The following is a 22,935-nucleotide window of genomic DNA, read 5'->3' as shown; positions in this document are numbered from 1 at the left end:
AGTGTGCAGGCTTATTAGGCTACTGTACAGTAGTGTCACTAAAAAGGCATTCCGTGGTGCTACTGCATAGTAACTCTGGTTACTGTGCATTTATTTAGTTCTTGACTTATACAAGTACTAAATGCTACTGCACGGTGGTTACTGCACATTTGTCTCATGTAGATGCACCCACTGGGCACATCTACAGGAGATGCTTACTGAGCAGTAGCCTAATAACACTGCACAGTAGTGTGCCAGTCAAACTGTGTTGATATGCTGCTGTGTAGTGTTGGTAGGCTACTGCGCAGTAAGCATCTCAAAACATGTGTCAGTGCTGTTGCCCAGTAGCATGAGTTATTGAGAATTGAATTAGTAGTTGGTTAACCAAGTACTAAACTTAATGCGCAGTAACTAGGGCACATTAATGAATGTGTAGATGTGCCCACCTTACAGTTAATAGTACCAATAACGTTTACTTGGAAATGGACCAAAATTTAAGCATGTGGGCTGTTCTTAGTATTATGCTACTTGATAGGTTGTTGGCATGGAACACAATATTTAAGGACCTGACCTTGTATAATAATTTAAGATTTGATTCCTGTCTTTGTAAAAGGCAAGATAGTACCTCTTGAAGGTATCAAGAAGACCCATCTGAGTGCTTACCTAAAATGTCTTTTGCAGTTGGATACAACATTTGTCATCCTCTTCTATCTTAAACTGTTGCGTAGGACTGGTATACATTGTAAAACAGCTGATATATGCCATCTGTGGTCTGTCCAAGAGGTGACTGCATTCAATGATTTGATGAGTTTGTTTTGCTCTTCATTTGAGCCTGAGGCTGAAAAGTGCTCAGTACCTTGCAGATCCAAATCAAAAGGGTTCTAGGAATTCTTAAGAGCCAATTAAAAGTCCTAACTTCTCGCATTGGACACTGCTTGCATATTCATGACTCACTTCATCACTTTTCATAAGACTTGCATATACTATGCATGTTTTCCTGAAAATCAGTACTCGTGTTTAACTATGAAACTACATGTTCATGGGGTATCAACTCTATGGGTGATTTAAAAATGTCTTATAATTATTTTTTAGCTGTAGTCTGTTTTTAAAATGTATTTGAAATGTGTCTAGATCATACAATATGGTCTAGTGATATGTACCTGTCATTAGGACTAGGGACAGACATTACACATAAACCGGTTCAAGTGATCAGAAACTGGTTTAAACCTGTAACAGAACAGATGTTCAGTGTGTACATACCCGTTTGAGAAACTGGTTTCAGCCAGCCAGAGATAAACCTGGTTGAATGTAGTATCACACTTAACTGATTTGGCTCAAACCGGTTTATGCAATGTCTGTCCCAGACTCCTTGCTGGTTTAAGCTAAACCAGACTCCCCCATCATCCTGGCATACTCTCTGGGTGGGGTGGAGCTCTCTGCTTCACAGCAGGGTGGGCTCCTCCCCTCTGCTCCCTGGCTCCAGCTCCAGAGACTGCAGGCTGTTTCCCGCCTCCCCTCGCCACTCCCTACTAAGCAGGAATTCCTCCTTCCCCTCTGCCTTGCTGGGGAGGTGTCTGTGTATTGGCTAGCAGACCACATGCTGGCTACTGTCTGTGCTGAATCAACAAGTAGCTGGTAATATCCCTCTCATTTTCTTGATAACGGTGTTTATCACTCATCTAATTCCCTGCTGGTCTAATCAGAATTTCCTGTGGGAGCCTGGCCATGCCCCCCTCAGTTCCATGCTGTGGAAGGAAGGGAGGGCTGCTCTAGTGTCCCCTGGTTTCTAGCCTGAGCCACTGCAGGCATGTGCCTGCATTTCTGGGATGTCTGTCCAGTTACAAAACTGATTTAACCTAGCCAGGTTTGACTAACCTGCAAAGATTGAATCAATTTGGGCTCGGGCTTTTTGAATGTCTGTCCCTAGCCTAGGACTACACATTAGTGTAGTGCAGGGGACTATATTAGCTGATAGTTGCCTCAGGAACTGCTACTATGCTGGTTTGAGGAAGGGTAAAAATATTTTAAAATACTTAAAGGTGAAAAGAAGCTACTGTTAAGAAAATCTCACTTTTTCAACGTGAAGTAAAGATCAAAATAAGAAGAGCAATTAGAAGACCAGAATCCTAAGGTAATATTTTAATAACTGCTTATTTCCTTCTCTCTTCTCTCCTATCCAGTGACATGAATTGAAGATAGTGTACCAGCATTAGTTCTGACTTCAACATTTTAGTCAGTAGTCTGTGTCACATCAGGCAAACTGTTAATGGTCGCTACCTAATTAGCCTTTACATTTGTGTGGTGGTTTGTTTTCCTCAGTGAGTAGAGATTATTGAAAGATTGCTTTATCTGAATAGGAAACAATCCCTGGAGAGTGTAACCAGCATAGTTGATCTTCTTGTAACATTCTTGAACAGAAGATGCAATTATTTCTTTAACTGTGATGTTATTTAAACAAATGTTGATCCAAATTCTATTCTCAGCTTGCTTATATAATTGAGAATAAAGATTTCCTATTCAGAACACTGTTCCCTGTGCAGCCCAAGGGTTGTTTGTTTATGCTAGAAGTGAATATTTAACAAACGAATGTTGCTTGGCCTGTAATACTTGGGACAGTGGTTCTCAGCCTTTCTAGACTCAAGGCATTCCTCCATACCTTTTCTGAATTTTACCAGGAGCCTGGCTGAGAACCACGGTTGTAGTGTCTTGGCTTACATATTTTATCAGGTAAATGTCACGTAGGCAGGAGCTCTCCCCTGCATAAGGTAAACCTCATGCAGCAATGGCAGCCTGAAGATTAAATCCATAGAAAAGTGTTCTCAAATGTCTATTTCTCCAGCCAGCCACACTGGATAAACCTAATGCAGGCAAGAGCAACTGCTCCTGCTGCAGCTGCTTCCCAGTCTGGCTGTAAGTACCTTCTGTGAACAGAGATGTGGGGTAGCTTTACCTAGTTGTAGCAGTAGGGGCAGTGGCAGTACTTTGGTTGAGAACCTTTGAAGCAGGATATGGCTTTGACTAATAACATGTGAAATTCTACTCTATAGAGCTTAAAAAGTGAATCATTGAACTTTTGTTTCCATTTGTAAAATGAAACAAAACCTTTCCTTAGCAGTGCCTTTCACTGTTACCTGTGTGGAGTCTGATGTCATTCACCTCTTCTGATCCAGTAACACTGCCTGTACAACTGTCAATTAGTATTCATTATTCATCAAAGCACAGCAGATCTTTAGGTCATGAGTAGACCTGGGAGATTTTGAACAGATGCTTAGACTACTCGCAAAATCATTTCTGTAATCTGTGGGTTCATTTGTACATATGCAATTTATAATGCATGAATACTGGAATTTCTCTCTCCATTGAGCAGTCACTAGAAGTATAAGTCTAGAAACCTGCAGTGAAAAAGCCTCATTCTCCATTTTCCTCTCACCTTCACTGATTTTATTTATTCTATGGACATCGATAGAATTACTTCTGCTTTACACTGATGTACTGTGTTGGTATCTTTACAACACATTGGAAACCCGACCAATGAGAAAATACTTGTTTTTGAGTGATAGCTTGTGTTGTTGGAATGCTAACATTAACTTTTCAGAAGGAGCTTTGCAATTGATTCTACCTCTTTGAATTGATTCATATGCCTTGTACATTGTGTCCTTCATAATTGAGGACTCTCTGGGTGTGTCTACACATGCAAATGTTGTAGGGTGGGTTTGCTCAAGAGTAAGCTACTTCTAGAATATGGGCAGACATCTACATGTGTGGGAATTTGAGAGCAGATCTGCTGCTCTGGGTAGCAGTCTACTTGCCCCCTCCAGAGCCCACCAACATGCTGCAGCAGCCAGGGGGAGCTCTAGACTGTCTCCTGGAGAGGGCAGGGAGATTGCTTTTTTGCCCCTGGGAGCTGCCTGCTACCTGAGCATGCTCTGGTGGTGGACCCCAGGTGGGGACACTGTCCTCCTGCCTCGGCAGTAGGGAGCTCCTGGCCCTGGCTCCCTGATCAGAGTAGGGGGGGGGGGTGGGGATGAGGAGGCAGATCCCAGCCCCCTGCTCTGGTGTGCCAGTGTGACCCCTAGTAATGACCTTCCAGTTGGATGGGGATTCGCCACCCAACTGGGGGCTCACTGCTAGCAGCTCTACTGGCAGATTGATCAGGGCATGGGGCTGGGAAAAACCTGCGGGGCTGGGACCTGCTCCTGAAAAGGACAGTTTCTGGCCAGCCATGGGATGTGTGGGGAAGCTGCACATGCAGTCCTGAGCTGGCTGGGGACTGCCTGATGTAGGACAGTCCCCAGTCACCTCCAGGTTGCATGTGCAGACTTCCTTGCATAGTCTGGGGCCATCCAGGAACTATCCTGGTCAGCAGCTGGTCCCATTCAGCTCCAGGCTGGGTGGGAAACTGTCCTCTTGCAGGGAGCTCCCAGTTCGTGCTCTGTAATCATGCATCAGGGGGCTTGGAGCCTCCTGCTGCTGGGGAAGAGGGATATTGTCCCCACCTGGGTTCCCGGTGGTGGAGTCCCATTCCTATTTCTCCTCCCTCCCTCCCCCCAGCATTGAGCAGCTCCCGAGGGCAGGGATCGATCTCCGACTGTTGCTGCCTGGTTGACTGGGAGCAAACTTGCTCATGGTTGTGCAATATGACACATGTAAACTGCCAATAATTACTCAGAAGCATTTGCTACTGAGTATAATACATTTCTTATACAGTAAGGGTCAACGTGTGGACAGTGATGCTTACTATGGAGTAATTAGCTCTGCTGCGCAATAAAGCGTCTCATGCAGATGTGCCTTCTGTGAAGGAAAAGTGGATGTGTCTATACCATTGGTTGTTTCACCAAGAAGAGAGGAATTAACTGATGCACATTTCCCTGTTCTCTGTAATGCACTATTAAGAGTTGTTCCTGGTATTTAGTTCAACAGAGACTAGACTCAGCAGCTTGCTTCAGTCTAGAGCTGCAGAGGAAACATATGCTTGTCGTAAGTGGGTGATTTAGCAGGATTCACAGCTGCTTTGCAATGCATGAGTGAATATGAGAGGCAAAGACCACTGTGCTTGCAACAACATTCCACCCCTACCATTCAATCTGTGTGTTTTGATCTGTGTCTCTCGCTCAAAAAAAAAAAAAAAAAAAAAATATCAGAACCTGATAAACTATGGTGCAGCTTGAAGGAAGTTAGCCTCATAACATTAATCTGCCATTTTGTTGTCCATTCACTCAATTATATCCAATCCTTCCACAGTACTTCACTCAGGGCTTTGTTGCATGTTATACTTAGGATATGTTTTATTTAGATCATAGTAAGCATTACTACAAGTTAGGAAGTCTTCTAAGCAGTGGCATGGTAATGCTTACTATGGCCTCAGCCCTCTGGATAGGGCTGCAACTTCTGTGCGGTCAACATACAGCTGTTTGTCAGTCCCATCCCTGCATAGCTGGCATCTTCATGGAGCAGTTCCATGATGGCATATCGCACATTACCTAGCACAATGTGGAGATATTCCTCGCCTACAAAGTCCTAACTTTTTACTAGCACTAGCATGTGTCTTCCTGTTTGAATGTGTGGACACTCCTAAGTGTAACACCAGCCCTCAGCTTTGTTTATATCACCTTGAAAAATTTGATGTCATCTGCAAACTTAGACATTTTACAACATTTCCTCCCCCTTCCAAATCAAGTATGAATGTTGCAGGATGCAGTACAGAGCCTTGGGGGCCCCACTGTTTATCTCCTTCCATTGAGGAGACTGACCGTGTATATCTACTCTTTGTTTTCTGTCCTTTAGCCAGTTAGTGGTCCTTGAGTGGACCTTGTCCCTAATGCCAGGACTACTTAATTTCAGCAAGAGCCTTTGGTGTGAACTTTGTCAAAAGTGGTTTGAAAGTCTAGACAGGCTATAGCAACTGGATTATGTTATAGCAACTGGATCATTCTTATCCACATGCTCACTGGGATTCTCAAAGAACTCTAGCTGAAAAATCCTTCGAAAATTAGCTTATGGGGATAGAATCATAGAAAGTTAGGGTTGGAAGGGACAGCAGGAGGCCAACTAGTCCAACCCCCTGATCAGTGCAGGACCATCTGCAACTAGATCATCCCAGCCAAGGCTTTGTCTAGCACAGTTTTAAAAACCTCCAAGGATGGAGCTTCCACCACCTCTCTGGGTAACCTGTTCCAGTATTTTACTACCTTCTTAGTGAGAAAATTCTTCCTAATATCTAACCTATACTTCCTCTGCTGCAACTGGAGACTTGTTCCTTGTTCTGTCATCCACCACCACTGAGAACAGTCTAGCTCCATCTTCTTTTGAACACCCCTTCAGGTAGTAGAAAGCTGCTGATAAGTCCCCCTCTGTCTCCTTTTCTCTAGACTAAATAAACCCAGTTCCCTCCAGCCTCTCCTCAAGTCATGTCCTCCAGCCCCTTCACCATTTTTGTCACCCTCTGCTGGACCCTCTCCAATTTGTCCACATCCTTTCTGTTACGGTGGGCCCAAAACTGAATACAGTACTCCAGATGTGGCCTCACTGGTGCTGAATAGAGGGAAATAATCACTTCCCTTGACCTACTGGCAACACACCTACTAATGGCATACCAGGCTGCATTGGCCTTCTTGGCAACAAGGGCACTGCTGGCTCATATTCAGCTTATTGTCTACTGTAACCCCCAGGTCCTTTTCTGCAGAGCTGCTGCCCAACCAGTCAGCCCCCAGCCTGTACCAGTGCATGGGTCTCTGTTATTCCAATCACATCATAGTTCCATGACTGTGCAAGCACTTCTATTCTTCCTGCTTGTTTCCCAGGCTCTGTATATTTGTGTACAGGCACCTAAGCTAAATAGTGGATTGCCCTGATTTCTCAGGAAGTATGAGAGCACCTCTTCTTTTGCCCCCTCCTGCTTGCTCTTCCTCCGGGTCTCCTGCTTCCCCACTTACCTCAGGGCTTTGGTTTCCATACCCTGATGAACCTAGTTTAAAGTCCCCTTCACTAGGTTACTGGATGAGTTTGTTTTTTTCTGTAAACAACTATTGTATTATGCATCTACACTTGTGCCTAGGACAGCAGCAAATTGAGCCAGGGAGGAGCAGTGTAGGCCAGGGCTGCTGCTGCCCTGCTCTGCTCCCCTGCAGCAGCCAGTGGAAGCTCCAGCCTCTGGCTGCAGCTTCCTGGGGGCAGCCCTGGCTGGCAGGAGGCATGGGGGCTGGTGTGGGCAGTGGGTGGCTATGCCAGGCAGCAGAGGGCCTGGCTGGCTCATGAGGCTGCTGCAGCTGCTGAGCCATGTGGCTAGGTAGCAGGAAGGACTGTGGTGCCCTGCTGGCTGGGCTGACCAGGCATAATTTATGCCCAGGTCAGCTTCTGCATGTGTTGCTGTACAGTAAATAACTATGCAGTAGGGTAGTTCTTGTATATACAAGTACTATTATACTGTAAGTACTGTGGAGTTTAATTCATTTCCTGCGGCCTAATAGGCTTGTTCATGTAGATTCAAGATATTACTGTGGAGCTAATTAGTCTATTCCACAGTAACTGTCTTGTGTAGTTGCATCATGGCTTCAGTGGCATGACTTCAGATTTACAGTAATGTCTCTGCATTTGGTATTAAAGAGACATTGGGTACATGAGAAGTGTCAGACCAATGTTCCATATAGCCCAGTATCTTTTCTCCAATAGTAAATAGTAGATGCTCTATAAAAAATATATGAATGGGGCATGTCTAGAGTGTTCCATTTCCTGTTTGTATTCTGCCTGGCATCAACTATCATTGGTTTAAGGATGTCGGAGAATACAGCCCTGATCGTTCTTTTTAATAGCCCCCCTATGGATCTCTCTTATATGAATTTTGTCTTAATCTCTTTTTTCATCTGGTTATGCTATCTGCTTCCAGAACCTCCTGTGGCAATAAGTCCCGCTAGTTAACTACACGTATGCCCAACTGCATCTGTAGTGGCTGCATCATGGTTCATGCCCACTGACTCCATGTTGCCATAGCTTGTTGCTACGGTGACATAGTGTCTTGTGTAGATGTGCCCAATGGGTGCATCTACATGTGCACTTTACTGTGGAGTAGACTAATTAGCTCTGCAGCTGGTTTTAGGGTGCAGTGAACTAATCAACTGTGCTGTAAGACAGTACTGTCAGGGACGGTATTATCCTATGGTGGAGTAAGTGTACTGAAACTGTATAGATTCTGACGAGGGCTGGCTGGGGCACAAGGGTGCCAAAGTGTGAGGGCTGCTTGCTATCTAGCCACAAAGCTCTGCAGGATTTGCATGCTTGTGCCCCAGCAAGCCCTGTCCCTGCTGGCTGCCACCACCCGGAGACCAGGACTGACCCCCTGTACCACCTGCCAGCCTGGGGCTGCTCCACCCCAACTCAAAGTGCTACTGTTTTGAATGCACATATAGACTCTGTGCCCAAGAGTAGTGTACTTTGAGTTAAATGGCTCTGGAGTTTATTGCATCACATTGATTGCACATGTAGATGCACCCACTGTGTTTAAAAAACAAACAAACCCAAAAACCCTTTCTTTTATTAGGCTTAAATGTGCCTTCTGATAACTTCAGTGGCTATTTGCTTATTCTTGCATTCTGGGACTTGATAAGAAACTGTTACTTATTTACATTATCCACATCCTTCCTGATTTTATAGACTTATATCATATTCCCCCTTAGACTCTGGAAAGGAGAAGTCTAGCTTTTTTCAGTCTCTCTTGGTATAGCAGCTGCTTTTTACCCATCATAGAATTTATTAGCTTTCTTGGTACCTTTTTCAAATTCAACTACATCATTTAAAATAGAGACCAGAACTGCATGCAGTATTCAAGGTGTAGACACACCATGGATTTATACAGTGGTATAGAGAAAGAGACCTCTCGCAAGGTCTCTTTCCTGAGTGGCTGAGCAGCAATGGCAAGTTCTGAAGTCTGCATTCTCTGTGTGTGTGTGTGTGTGTGTGAGTGATATATATTCTGCATTCTGTGTGTGTGAAATATAAATATAAATAATTCAGGTTATTTTCTCCCAGGTGCATTTGCACTTGTCAACATTGAAATTCAGTGTATTGCCCACTCACTAAATTTGATGAATTCTGCAACTTCTCACACAGCTTCAGATGTGACTGTTTAACATACTTTTCTCCCTTTTCCAGGAATAAATAATGCGAATATTAAACATATTCAAACCCAGCACAGATCACTGGGGCACCCCACTATTTACTCTTCTCCATTCTGAAAATAGACCACTTAGCCCTTTGTTTCCCACCTTTTAACCAGCTTGTCATTCACAAAAGGACCTGGCTTCCAGTTTCATTTTTTAAAGAGCCTTTGGTGCGTGAATTTGTCAAAAATCATCTAAAGGGGTCTATTTTACCCCCACCTGATCTGATCTCTGGGTGGATTCAAAGCCATGTTTGATTATTATGGTGATGAAAATAGGTTTTTTAAAAACCTCTTTATTCTGTTCCATTTTACATAGTGAACATAGTTTAGAGGGAAACATCTGGGTACTCCTAATTGGTCAGCCTGAATGACTGGTGGTTTGAAAGTTCAGTCAGTACCACTCTACAAACCTATATAAGCAACAGGGTTTCCCAGCTTTGATTGAAGACATGATCTAACTGTAGTAGAGTTACACTGGTGTTGCTGAAGGCCTGATTTTAGCTTGCAGAACCTTAGTTGCTGAAAGTGTTCATAGTTTCGTAGATGTTGGGGGCTGGAAGGGACCTTACAGATCATCGGGTCCAGCCCCTACCTGCAATTGGGTAGGAAAGACTGCTCTATAAGGAGAAGAGATCACAGCAGAATAGAAAAAAGAACTTACTGTAGCAGAACTGAATTTAAAAAAATGATTAGAAGAATATTAGTATTTCTCAGTAAAAGTACAGGTAAAATAAATATTACAGGTAGGGACCTACCAAAATCATGATTTTGCAGATTTCATGGAAATCATAAAATCTGGCATTGCCCACAAAAGTGGGCAACGTCTGTGAAATTTACAAAAAAAAAATTAGAAAACTTACCAAAAATAAAATACTTACTTCCTAGAGGGCAACACTGCCCACTGGGGGGAAGGTTGGAGGGGGTCTGCCCACACAAAGGGGAGCCGAAGATGGCTGCCACCCTTACCCCTCACTGCTGATTGGCAGAGGGCTGCCTGTTGTGTGACCTTGCCCCTCTCAGCCAATTGGCAGCAAGGGATGGGGCTGCATACCGACAGATCCTCATAACCAATTAATAGTGAGGGGTGGGGCTATATAATGGACAGCCCTCGCACCCAGTCAGAGGGAAAGGGTGGCGCCACTGGGGCCCCTTGCCCAATGAGAGGCATGAAGGGGTCCTGCTGCCATCAGCCTGCAATATCAGCTGCCCACCAATTTGGGTAGAACCCTAATTATAGGTAAATAAGATTGATTTTTTTTTTTTAAGCCCATATTCATGTTTACATGAATTACATATTTATTTCATTACATCAGAAATATATCTAGGTATGATGCTACTACAAAGTAAGGTTAATACAAGGGTACAGCTGCGTGACAATTTATATGTAAAGGTATACTGTAAATATGTGTTTGTTTTTTTAACTATGTTTATACTCAACTAATAAAAAATAATACAAAAATGTTCTCTGGGTTCCCCATGTGATGATATAATTATTTTTTATACTCAAGTCAGCATTTTATAGAATGATAGTGGCATTACAGCTGGCCTTATGATATCCTACACATTAGAACCTGTTCTGCCATATTTTATTGCACTTCCCCCTCCTCCTCCCCACCCCCCCACCAAAAAAAAAAAATCTGCCCCTAAAGATGGGGTGTGTGTATGAAGTGGGGAAACTGATTTTTCTGACTGGGATAGAAGCAGCCTGCTTTGATTCCTGATTCACAGTGCAGTAGCTCTTGTATTGGCAGGCAAGGTTCTTTGAGTAGATATGATATATCTCTTATTAGACCAACTGAATAGTTGGAAAAGAGTTTTTTAGGTATGCTTTTGGGCACAGTCATCCTTCTTCAGGCATAGGGAATCTCTGCTGGTCTGAGACTCCAAGGTATGAGAGAAGCTGTAAGTGTGGCAGCTTGTCAGTGAAAATGTAAGTAGGTAGAAATTAGAAAGGCAAAAGGTAAAGCAGGTAAGGGAGGGGGAAGAAGGGCGGGGGGAAGGCCAAAGGGAGACGACAATGATAAAATACAAGGTAGAAAAGGACTGTCTGTGAAAAATGAAATAGTTGGAGATCAGGAAAACAGGAATAAGAGAAGCTAAAGGGTGACAGGATGCAGTGAAAATATAAATTAGTAGAAATTAGAAAAACAAAAGGTAAAACAGGGAGAAGAGGGTAAGAAGGCAGGACAAAAGAGGCCAAAGGGAAACACTACAGTGATGATAATACAAGGTAAAAAGAGGCTCTCAGTGAAAAAGGAAATAGTTGGAAAGCAGGAAAACCAAAGGCAGAAAAGTAGCGGATGAGAAGGGAGAAAAGGTGTGGGAAAAGAAGAATGTAAGAGGTAAGGTACCTGGGGAATGAGATGTCAGGTAGGTTGTAATGTGGCCTAAATCCAGTGTCTATATTGAGTCCCTGATTCATTTTATTTTATTTTATGCAGTAGATTTATGAAGTGAAGTTTTTAAGCTCTTCTACAGAAGGTGTTTTGTAAATTCCCTTTTGAGGATAGAACTGAGAGAGCAACCTAAACACACCAAGAAAGCTATAATTTTAGAGCCAAGCTCTCTGATGCCACTAAATTTGCAGCAAGAAGACCCAGGGTCACCACCTCACAAATCTCAAAAGGGCCTTCAGCCAACAAGTACACTCCTCCAGAGAGAGATATCGCACTTTTGAAAGAGCCACCCGGACACCACGTGAAGATTTGCTACAGTACAAAAAGAAAACTCCCACAAATCACACACCTTTTAGTTATGACATACCACCCTTCCCTGGAACCTACGTGGAAAATCCTCAAACAATTGCAACCAATACTAGAAGACCCCATTCTTAAAGAGATCTTTCCAGAACCACCCATCCTAGCCTTTTAAACAAGCATCGAACCTTGCTAACCTCATCACCAGAAGCAAACTCCCTATGACCCAAACCACACCCAATGGATGCAGACCATACCAGGACAAGAAATACAAAACCTGCCAACACATCTCCACCACCCCCACAATACTTATACACCACAACAGAACCATCACCATTCCTGGATCTTACACCTGCACCTCCAGAAACGTAATACCTTATCTAGTGCACTTAAAGTCCTGATGGAAAATAAATAGGAGAAACCAAACAACTGTGCACCAGAATGAACGCACACTGAAAATCTATCGAAGACAAGAATACCCAATTACTTGTGGGTGCGCACATCTTACAGGACAATCACTCCCTAATTGATCTCTCAGTTCTAATCCTCAAAGGGAACTTACAAAACACCTTTCATAGATGAGCCTATGAACTTCACTTCATAAATCTACTGGATATGAAAAATCAGGGACTGGATCTAGACACTGGATTTATGACACATTACAACTTGCCTGACATCTCATTCACCAGGTACCTGACCTCTTACATTTTTCTTTTCCCGCACCTTTTCTCCCCTCCTACTTTTCTGCCTTTGGTTTTCCTGCTTTCCAACTATTTCCTTTTTCACTGAGAGCCTCTTTTTACCTTGTATTATCATATCACTGTAGTGTTTCCCTTTGGCCTTTTTTTCTCCTGCTTTCTTCTCCTCCTTTCCCTGTTTTACCTTTTCATTTTTCTACTTTCTACCAACTTATATTTTCACTGACATCCTGTCACACTTTTAGCTTCTCTCATTTCTGTTTTCCTGATCTCCAAATATTTCCTTTTTCACAGACTGCTGTTTTTTCCTACCTTGTATTCTATCACTGTTGTCTTCCTTTGACCTCCCTCCCCACCCCCCCCGCCTTCCTCCTGGCGGTTTCTTCCCCCTCCCTTACTTGCTTTACCATTTTGTCTTTCTAATTTCTACCTATTTACATTTTCACCGATGCCTTGCCACACTTTTAGCTTCTCTCATACCTTGGAGTCTCAGACCACCAGAGATTCCCTATGCCTAAAGAAGGGTTATTGTGCCCGAAAGCTTATCTAAAACTCTTTTCCAACTACTCAGTTGGTCTAATGAAAGATATTACATCTACTCAAAGAACCTTTCCTGCCTATGTCCTTAGAGCAACATGGCTACAACCGAAAACCCAGTAGCTGTCGTATTACTATTCAAGCAGCTGGGAGAGGTAGTTGACTTAATGGCTGTTGTTCTTCACTCCAAAGGGATTAACAACCTTTTTTTTTTTTTTTTTTTTTTTTTTTTTTATGTCCCACCAATCAAACAAACATTTTTAAAAGCAGTTTTACTGTCTGCTACCTGCTCCTGGTTTCTCTTTTTGTATTTCAGCTTTAGTTAAGTGGGAAAGGGAAGGTGAGCTAACTGAAGATAAGGCTTTGCCCCTCTTCTATGTAGCCATAACTCTGGAAAAATCTTTTTCTTCTTCATTCTGCATTTCAAAACCAAGGTGTGTATTATATCAAAGGATGTGTTTCATTTAAGAAGACACAGTAATAGTTGTCCTTGATTATATTTAAAGAGTACCCTGGAATCTCTAATTTTAATCTGAAACTTTATCAGGTAGAGCAGAGATCTGTGTTTTAAAGGAAACACTTGACATCTACTATATTTAATCAAAGATACTCAAGAAACTTTTGTTACATAAGGAGAGAGAATTTAGGTTTTATTCTTTATATGAACGTTAGAACTGCAAATTGAATCCCAACCTTACTAATCCTTAGATGACACTTCTGGACTCTCTTTAAAGGCATCTCAGATAGTGTATATATTCATGAATATTCGAGGAATCAGATGTGGACCACTAGATTATATATAACTGGCAGCAGCTCTCTCCATGATACAGCTCATCCATTTATTGTTGAAGAGTGAAATTTCTTCTGTGTGATCTGTGGCCAAATAGGCCAAATGGATTTCCAAGGTTGCTGAGAAGAAAAGGGAGACAACAGGGTTTCCTAACAAGGGTAAAGTTATCTGCATACATTCTAGCTCAGCAAAGCACTTCAACATGCGCTTTACTAAAGCAGGGCCTGGTCCAAAATTATTCATGTAGTGCTAGAGCTTTTCTTTCTTTTTGTCTGTCTCTTTATTTTTTTTGTTCACCAGCCTTTTAGACACATTGTTAAAGAATCAGAATAGCTCTTATCAGAGCTTTTTTCAGAGGGCAAAGAAAAAACTCCCAACTGATCTCCTTTAATAGCCGTCATTTTATGCCTTTTTTGTCCTCTTTGACTAAGGACAGAAATTACACACACACCGGTATAGGTGATCAGAAATTGGTTCAAATCTGTAAAACAACAGAAGTTCAGTGCACACAAACTGCTTTTGATATAAACCAATTTAAGATAAACCTGGATGGATGTAGTATCAGACTTAACTGATTTAGGTTAAATTGGTTTATTGAACTTCTGTCCCAGATCCCCTCCAGATTCAAGCTAACTCATACTTCTCCCAGCATCCCAGGATGCTTTGCACCTCCCGCACATACCCTCCCTTGCAGGGTAGGTGGGCTAGCCTTAATCCAAGTTGTCTTCTCCAGTTGAGCAGGGAGGTATTCTCTAGTGCCTCCCCCCAGATTCTGGCCTGGGCCACTGCAGGCATGTGGGTGTACTTGTGGAATCGAAAGTGAACGTCTGTTCAATTGCTCAATCTATGCAGTTTTGACTAACCTGTGAAGACTGAATTGATTCAGCCTTGGGCTTTTTGACCGTCTATACTTAGCCTCTCTCTCTAGCTTTCTTCATATGAAATTATTTCTGTGGCTCTTCTTTTTGTTGCTCTTCTCTGATACTTTTATTTTTGTGCTGTAATACTTTTGTGATGGAGTCAGCAAAATAATATAACTTTTTGTCTGTAAATCCTGTAGCTCTTTACAAGGAATGCTAGTATCTACATTCTATCTTTACAGATGGGGCAAATAAAACACACAGATAAAGTGTCTCTCCCAGCATCACGCAGCAGGCCAGGGCAGATTATAGCTCATCCATTTATCTTTAAAGAGTGAATCATGAAGACAGCAGGTGCCAATAATATATAATCTGCATCTGATTCCTTGAGGTACTGCTCTGTTGTCAGGTAGAAAACTGATCAGTGAAAACAGCTTAGATTCATTTTCAAAGTGGAAGAAAATTAAAATGGGGGTATTTCAAAGATATGAACTAGGATGAGGATTACCTAATATGCTGATTAATGACCTGCACGACTGGGTGGAGCAGTCACTCAAAGTTGTAATGCTAAATTCTTTAGATTAGAAAGCATGTGAGGAAGATTCTGGTTTATATCATCTCTCTCTCTCTTTTTCATTAGACTTCTTTACTGAAACCAATGAGGAGTTAGCACTAATTAGGCAGAATAGGACATTACTCTTCAGAAGGACCTAAGAGCTGTGTGCCACATGAAAGTCCATGCAGAAAGTTGCAAGTTTATTCCCAGTGGACATGTACAGACATACAGATGGACTGCAGCTTAATTAATATTAGCCACTTGGAAAGATATTGTGAATCATTAAATGCAAATGTTATATCGACGTGAAGCTGTGGGTCAAGGAGAAAATCAAAATGTTAGCTTTGAGAGAGAATGGTATTGAAAATATGCTAATAACATTAAATGAACAGAGGGTTAGCTCACATCTTTAAATACTGCCTTCAATTTTGGTCACCCATTAGAAAAATATTATAGCAGAATAGTCAGAGAAGGGTAACAAAAATGAAGAGTAACACAATTTCCTACAAAAAGAGCTAGAAAAGATTTTCAGTTCAGATAGAAGACATGATGGAGGCATGTGAAAATGCACAATATAAATAAAAGCAGCCTGGAGTTCTTTGCCAATTATTAGAAGGCAAGGAAAAGAACACAAGATACTCAATATAATTGAACTGCTAAATATTTGAATATATACTTTTATATAACAATTAAATAATTGGATTCTCATTTAGTAACTCATATCTCACTAAGGCAAAGAGTTCAGGAGAATTTTCTTTAAAATCATATTTTTATGTACATAATAAAAATATCTAGGTGAATTTTAGTGCCCTCATATTTTTGTATAAACCAACTACTGACTACTATAGTTAGGGGGAAGTTGTTGGGTTTTTGTTTTTGTTTTTTTGGTTTTTTTTGCATAATTGTTGATTAGATTTCACACATTTCTCTATAGCATCTGGTACCAGCCATTGTTGGGAAAGGATGACTTAGCAGATGGACCACTGATCTGATCTGGCTTAACATAACAGTGGCAATTGACATTTTTTTTCTGTACGTAGGCCTAAGGGCAAAAATATGCCACTACCATTTAAGATATTGAAAAGACTGGGACTCTTCAAAAAAGTAAGGGATAAGTTGATGATGGTAAGAAAGGATAAAAGAAAGGTATATAGAATCGTTAACTTTATAGAGTAGTTAGATGTAGTACTTCTATTTTGGTCTATTCTGTTACTGAAACTGAAAGTGGTAGAATTAAAGCTAGTAGAGAAATATTTTATAACACTATATGCACACAGCCTGTGGAACTCCATGCTAGCTGATGTTGCCAAGACCAAGAACTTGTTAGGACTGAAAAATGGATTCTTTTTCTTTTACGTTGGTTTGGATAATAGAGTCATTTAGAGTTACAATAGTAAGAAATACAGTAAAAAGTTTTGGAAGGGAGTGTTTCGGGACATAAGCTTTTAACTCATGAGAATTAAGGAGAATTTCTTCCTATGGGTCATTTGTGTAAAAGACTGAGTAGACCACTGGCTTGGTCCATTTAGACCATTTCTGTTTCTGTATGTTTGATGCACTGCTACATTACTCCATTTTGGGTTGGTGTAAATCTGCCCATTTTAGTACTAAAATGGCATATATTGTACTCATGTCACTGAAAGGAATTGCATAAAATAACCCTCATTACATGGAGCCAGCTGTTAGATAAATGAAGTTAGAGGACTATGTTTTGCAGAAGTGATAGTGACCTAGTAGTTGGGATGCTTCCTTTGAGTCATGATACTGGCCAGTATTGTGCTTACTTTGGATTAGACACACAACCACAGTTCTGACCATTTGTTGAAAGATTAAAGATCCCAACCCTGCACTACCTTCTGCATGATATTTTTTTTTAAATAGTAAGGCTGCTAAACTAGATTTATGGATACACCCCAGTACAGTTAGTTACACTATTATACCTATTCAAATTCATTTCTTAATTCTCCTGCATAAGGTATTTTTTCTTCATGTTCAGTCCTGAACTGTTGTGCTGTGTTATGAGTTTTTAAACTGATGGGGGAAAATGGATTCTTGCATGAAATTTGTTAAGGTTGTAGAGCACTTGTGGGCCACGTCGGAATTCTTGGATAAAAGATGCTGTAGAAATAACAAACACATACAATTATAGATGTGTAGTTATTTAGAAACTTCCTTGAAATTATCAGAATTTTTTTCTTCCTGCAAACAATAGGTTGGAATATGTTGCTGTGTCCTATTATGCTGTTATGTATGAAACTCATTAATTTCACTGTTGCTCAAAGTTTATCCACGTAAACTGTATGAAATTTTTTAGCAATCAACTGGCTATCTTAAGGCATGATGAATGTATGTTATGATAATAATCTGATTCATGCCCTTAGGGCATAAGTGATTATTCTCTTCATTACTATTGGGATATTTAGGACTAGCTTTCATGAGTTTTACTGGTTTATATTACGCTTATCTGTAATACATTTTTATATAGTGGAGTTCAGTTTTTTAGACGCAAGACCAGTTTATTTACTTTGTACACAATTATTGGATGTACACTTGGTAAATCACAAGAAAAGAATACTAATTTTTACTATTTTCTTCTATTATAGTTGAGACTTGTCCTGTAGTTCTATAAATTATATGCGTAGCATGATATACAGTGTTTAAATGCAAATTATGCTTAAAAGAGCATCCTCAAAAATAGCAGGGATAATGTTCAGTAGTAATCTTAAATAAAATTATCCAAGTTTTCTTTTAAAATAGATGCAATCAGGCCAAAACAACATTTGATATACATTGTCACTTAGAGACCTAGCTTTGCATCGATGGCATTTTCTTTGCCTGTATCCACTTTGCCATCTTTGTAATTCAAGACCTAGGTGTCTGTGATGGGGGCTTAAGGAGGTATAACATCTGTTTCCAGTTGTTCCATTGCTGGCCAACCATTAGCCACAGGGATGTGCTCTCAGCCTCAAGCAACACAGAGAAATGCAAATATTCCATTTTATTCTCCAACAACTCTTTATGTGTACAAGAAAATATTTTAAGAGTCTGAGACTATCTTACATCATGGCTACAGAGTAAATGTAACCAGTAGAGCAATGGTTCTTAAGTTTTTTAGAGATGTTTTCTCCATAGTTTTTGTGAATTTGGCCCCAGGTGAGAGCCACTCTTTTACTCTTCCATCTCTTCCAACAACAAAGATACGGTGTTAATTTGAATATAAGATGACCCCAATAATTAGAATCTATAGCTCGAAATTGATAAATTTGTTCTAACTTTACAGGCATTCTAATTATATGAGGTTTGCCTTGAATTTGTCCCCCTCACACCACTACATCAGGGAAAATATGTCTACTGGGAAATCCCAATAGCAAATTTTGCCACAGTGCACCACAAACAGTTTAATGTAGAACATGTGTGTGTTGTGTTGCTACAAAGATGTTTGCAGTGCCACAAACAGCACATGCCTGCATGTCTGGATCTGGTCACAGAGGGCAGAGATATACTAATCATATGTGACAAGTTGAGAGAGGACCCCCCACCCTTCCATTCCATTGACCTCCCATTGTCAGTGCCCAAGGCTTATGCCTTTGTCACTTGGCTGCAGCCAGACAGGATTGTTCACCGTGCCTCTGTTGCCAGGAAGGGGTGTACTAGGCAGGCTGGGAGGGGCTGTGGCAGAGGGGTTTCTTCTGCAGCTGCTTCCTGGTCCACCCAGCACCTCAGTTAAGAACCACTGCAGGTGAGACATATATCTGATTATTCAGTTGTAGGGTTTGGGATAGTTTGGTGGAAAATGTGTGTTCAGTCCTGTGTCACACATTTTTCATTCCTCAAGTTGGTAGGCACAAAAAGTGGATTTCAGAGGCAATGAAAGGGAAGATATATGTCAAATATTATTAGTGACTCCATTGTCCAGTTCAAGAGCAGTACTAACAGATTCTAAAAATAGTCCTGTCTTACCGTCCTCGGTCAAAAGATGGTTGCATAATGCGGTAGTGAGTAAGATGTAAAACATGGGATGATTCCAGGGCTCTCTGGTTTCCAGTAAGGATGAGAAGAAGTTAAAAAGCCGAACTGTCAAATTATCACTGGTACAGGAAGTGGAACAGAGGAGCAAGGAAGGAAGATGAATAGCAAGAGGGCAGCCCAAAAGGAGCGAGGCATGGGACGGATTGGGTGACTTAGAGACATCAGGTGAAATTTAGAAGAGACTAGGGGAAAAACCCTATACTAGTGACTGGAACCCCTGTGGAAACACAGAATTAAAGTGGAAAATATTATGCAGCTGCAATACCGCGTTGCTGACATAAAATAGAAAATAGTGCATAACTGTAATACCACATTGATGACATATGTTTATCATTGCCCCATAGGTTTGAAGTTTGAAGAAATGCAAGAAAAATTTGGGGAGGAATTCTTCAATATCTGCTTTGATGAAAATGAAAGAGTTCTTCGAGCTGTAGGTGGCACCTTGCAGGACTTCTTCAATGGTTTTGATGCATTGCTGGAGCACATTAGAACTTCATTTGGAAGACAGGCCACTCTGGAATCCCCTTCTTTCCTATGCAAAGAGCTTCCTGAAGGCAATCTTATGCTCCAGTACTTTCACCCACATCATATTGTTGGATTTGCAATGATGGGGATGATAAAGGCGGCAGCAAAAAAGATTTACCATTTGGAAGTGGAAGTGGAACAAATCACTAATGATAAATTGTGCTCAGAGGGGTCAAACCCTGGCAACTGCAGCAGTCTTACTTTTCTTATCAAGGAACGTGAAAATGCAAATATCACAAAAACACTTCCACTAGGAACGTCCCAGTCCCCCTCAGACCTGAGGATAAGCATCAGCACCTTCTGCAGAGCTTTTCCCTTCCATCTGATGTTTGATCCCAACATGCTGGTGCTCCAGCTTGGGGAAGGTCTTAGGAAGCAGCTCAGATGTGATGTTCACAAAACATTGACATTCCAGGACTGCTTTGACATAGTTTCTCCAAAGATCAGTGCCACATTTGAACGAGTCCTCCTGAGATTATCAACCCCGTTTGTGATTCGGACCAAACTTGAGGCTTCTGGCTCTGAAAATAAAGATAAGGTAAGAAGCATTACATTTGAACAGGATTTGTTGGGGAAGGATTATTTATTTAATCAGTGTGAAAAAGCTCAAGGCCTATATACCATAGAAAACTCATTTAGACACTCAATACACTTAAATTCTTCAGAAGGGTGAATCTCAGCCTAGTGTGTTTATAAACTGGGTGTGTGGTGATATAGCAAATAATTGTGCTGCCATTAAGAAAATTTTCAGTTACTGAATTGTGTGAATTTTAGTAAAATTCCTAATGCTTTAGTTTGACTTAATGCCACCCATGTCCAATCCTTAATTTCACTTCCACTTTACTGCAATAACACTGATAAGTAAGTCATTGGTTGAGGAATGCCTTTTCAATGGGTTATCCAGTGTTAGGAAGGTTAGCTGCATGGTTCCCACTGACCTTATATATCCTAAATAAATATTTTGAAGGTTTAGTACTATCCATGCCTCTTTCACTTCACAAATATAGGAAATCCCTGGTAGTTAACTAGTGCTATAAATTATGGCAGTTTTGACGCAGAAAGCTCTAATGTTGTTCAATCATAAAAGAATTCCTCGCCTAAAAGGAGCATATGCTTGTCTGTGTGATGGTACAAATATTTTTAAGCTGGTTAGCCCTCTCAGTGCCTGGGGATAATAATTTGGACAGTAGGGCCATGTCCCCATGAGCATGTACATGCAGGGGTGCATGTTTCCCATGGGACAAGTACCAGTGTCACATATAAGACCACCTGAATTTGCGGTGTGTGGTGCCACAGGTGGGTCTACGGCACCACATATCACACAGCCATGCTTGTCTGGAAACGACCAAAGTGTTCAGCTTCCATTTAGGCCAGATTTTCTATTCTGGGCCAAATTTTCAGAAGAACTCCGAAGCTAAGTGAATGTCGAGGGTGCAGTTCTCTTGGAAATCTGACCATAGTAATATCTCCAGGTCCCTCTTTGGTGCTGCTCTGTTTGTGACCTATAAACAAGTTTTCATTGCAGCGTTCTCTCAACTTCGTGTTTTCTAATGTTCTCAGGTTCCCAGTGTATACGAGTTGACCTACTTCAATATATATAAAACCAAAACCAAAGGGAATTTATTTTGCAGAACTTTTCTTGAAACTCGCTCATGCCATAGTTATAGTGAATGTAATTTTGTTTAAGGCAGTCAGTGATTTTAGCTCTGAGCTCTTACTCTAGGGCACAGTCATGGCTGCTTTTGAATCAGCCTAATGGCAGGTTCTCTTCCCCATGGAGTATGTCTGCCTCTCTCTCCTAGACAGCTTGTTCTGTCACGGAGCAGAATTGCAACCCATAGAGATTTTTTTTTTTTTTTTTTAATTTACTTTCAACCTTGTTGAAAATCATTCCTGAGGAGGATAAGGCATTTTTCCTTATGGTTGTTTTTTTTCTGGCTAGTTTTAAGGGGAAAAAAAGATTAACCAGTATCTTTCTTGATCAGATTTAGGAAATGTTGTGTTCCCTCTTCATTATTTATAAATTACCTTTATGGCATTCTGCCTTTTGGAGTCTGAAGGCTTTATTTCCATTTGCGTTAAGGTTTCCTTACACTACTCTGGTAGTAAAAAGTAGTTTTGATGTGGACATAGTTCTATACACTTTAAGGCCTTTTTACTTTGCTACTGTAGCATGAAAGGATCTTAATATAAATGAGAATTCGGGCTGGAGCTTTCACTGTCACACAAAGGTAAAATGTCCATGGACTTTGAATGAGATTTTTCTGTGTGCACAAGTTCAGTAGTCATAACTCAAGAGTATCTGTCCTTTGGGGAAGCAATAAGTGTTGTCAGGATGCCAGAAGTTATTGGAATCCTAATATTACAGAAATACAATGTTATAACCACAAGTACACAAAAAAAGAAGATTCTTAATTAGACACTTATCTGTCAGAACCATTATTCTAATTCTTAGGTTTTTTTTCAGAGTTTCTCCCAAGTAAAGAAAAGTGTTTTGGAGTTGCTTTTTGGCAGTTTGAAATCGTTACTCTTCGTGGCCATTTAAATATAAGATGGGAATTAATTATGAGACAGATCCTAAATACCCACAATTTTTTAAATTTTAGCTATATATGTATTGCCCTTTTCTTGTGTGTATAATTGCCATTTTTAACACTGCTTTTTGCAATACACAATTAGGATTGATTATTCACTCGCCTATTAAAGGCAGGTCTGATACTGCAACATCATATTAAGGCTATTTGGTACTACTCAGTCTAAGACTGTGTTTTAAATTGCTTATAACTTTGCTTAGGATGAAATTTTCTGTGTCAGGTGTCTGCCTCAGATTGATTTCTTTTTTTGTTTTGTTTTGTTTTTTTGAAGAGGGGCACTTCAAACAAAATTTATTATCTGTTTGTGAGAACAGGTCAAGGGAAAATTCTGATGTCTTGCTAAGTTTAAAAAAAAATGTAGTAATATTTTTTTGGAAGTCTCTTACTATCCCACACTTTGAAATTTGGTGGTGGTTGATCAAGAATGTACTTTTTGAAACTCTTTTGGAAATCCATTCATATTTCATAGATTCATAGATGCTAGGGTCGGAAGGGACCTCAATAGATGATCGAGTCC

At 40.8% G+C, this 22,935-nt stretch overlaps 1 protein-coding gene across 3 annotated transcripts in view; it reads left to right on the top strand.

Moving 5' to 3' along the window:
• GUCY1A2 (guanylate cyclase 1 soluble subunit alpha 2) overlaps positions 1 to 22,935 on the top strand; it is a 258,709-nt gene that overhangs the window by 10,038 nt on the left and 225,736 nt on the right. For all 3 annotated transcript variants that reach the window (XR_003092912.1, XM_025198249.1, XM_014517612.2), the window contains one exon: positions 19,644 to 20,362. Coding sequence is in view for 2 of the 3 variants with exons in the window: in XM_025198249.1 (XP_025054034.1) it covers positions 19,661 to 20,362 (702 nt within the window). In the remaining variant the exon portion in view is untranslated. The remainder of the gene's footprint in view (positions 1 to 19,643; positions 20,363 to 22,935) is intronic.

This window comes from Alligator sinensis, unplaced genomic scaffold (assembly GCF_000455745.1).
Source record: "Alligator sinensis unplaced genomic scaffold, ASM45574v1 scaffold802_1, whole genome shotgun sequence".
Classification (NCBI taxonomy): Eukaryota; Metazoa; Chordata; order Crocodylia; family Alligatoridae; genus Alligator; species Alligator sinensis.
Note: the sequence above shows the minus strand (reverse complement) of the source record. Positions and strands in the feature narration are given on the sequence as shown.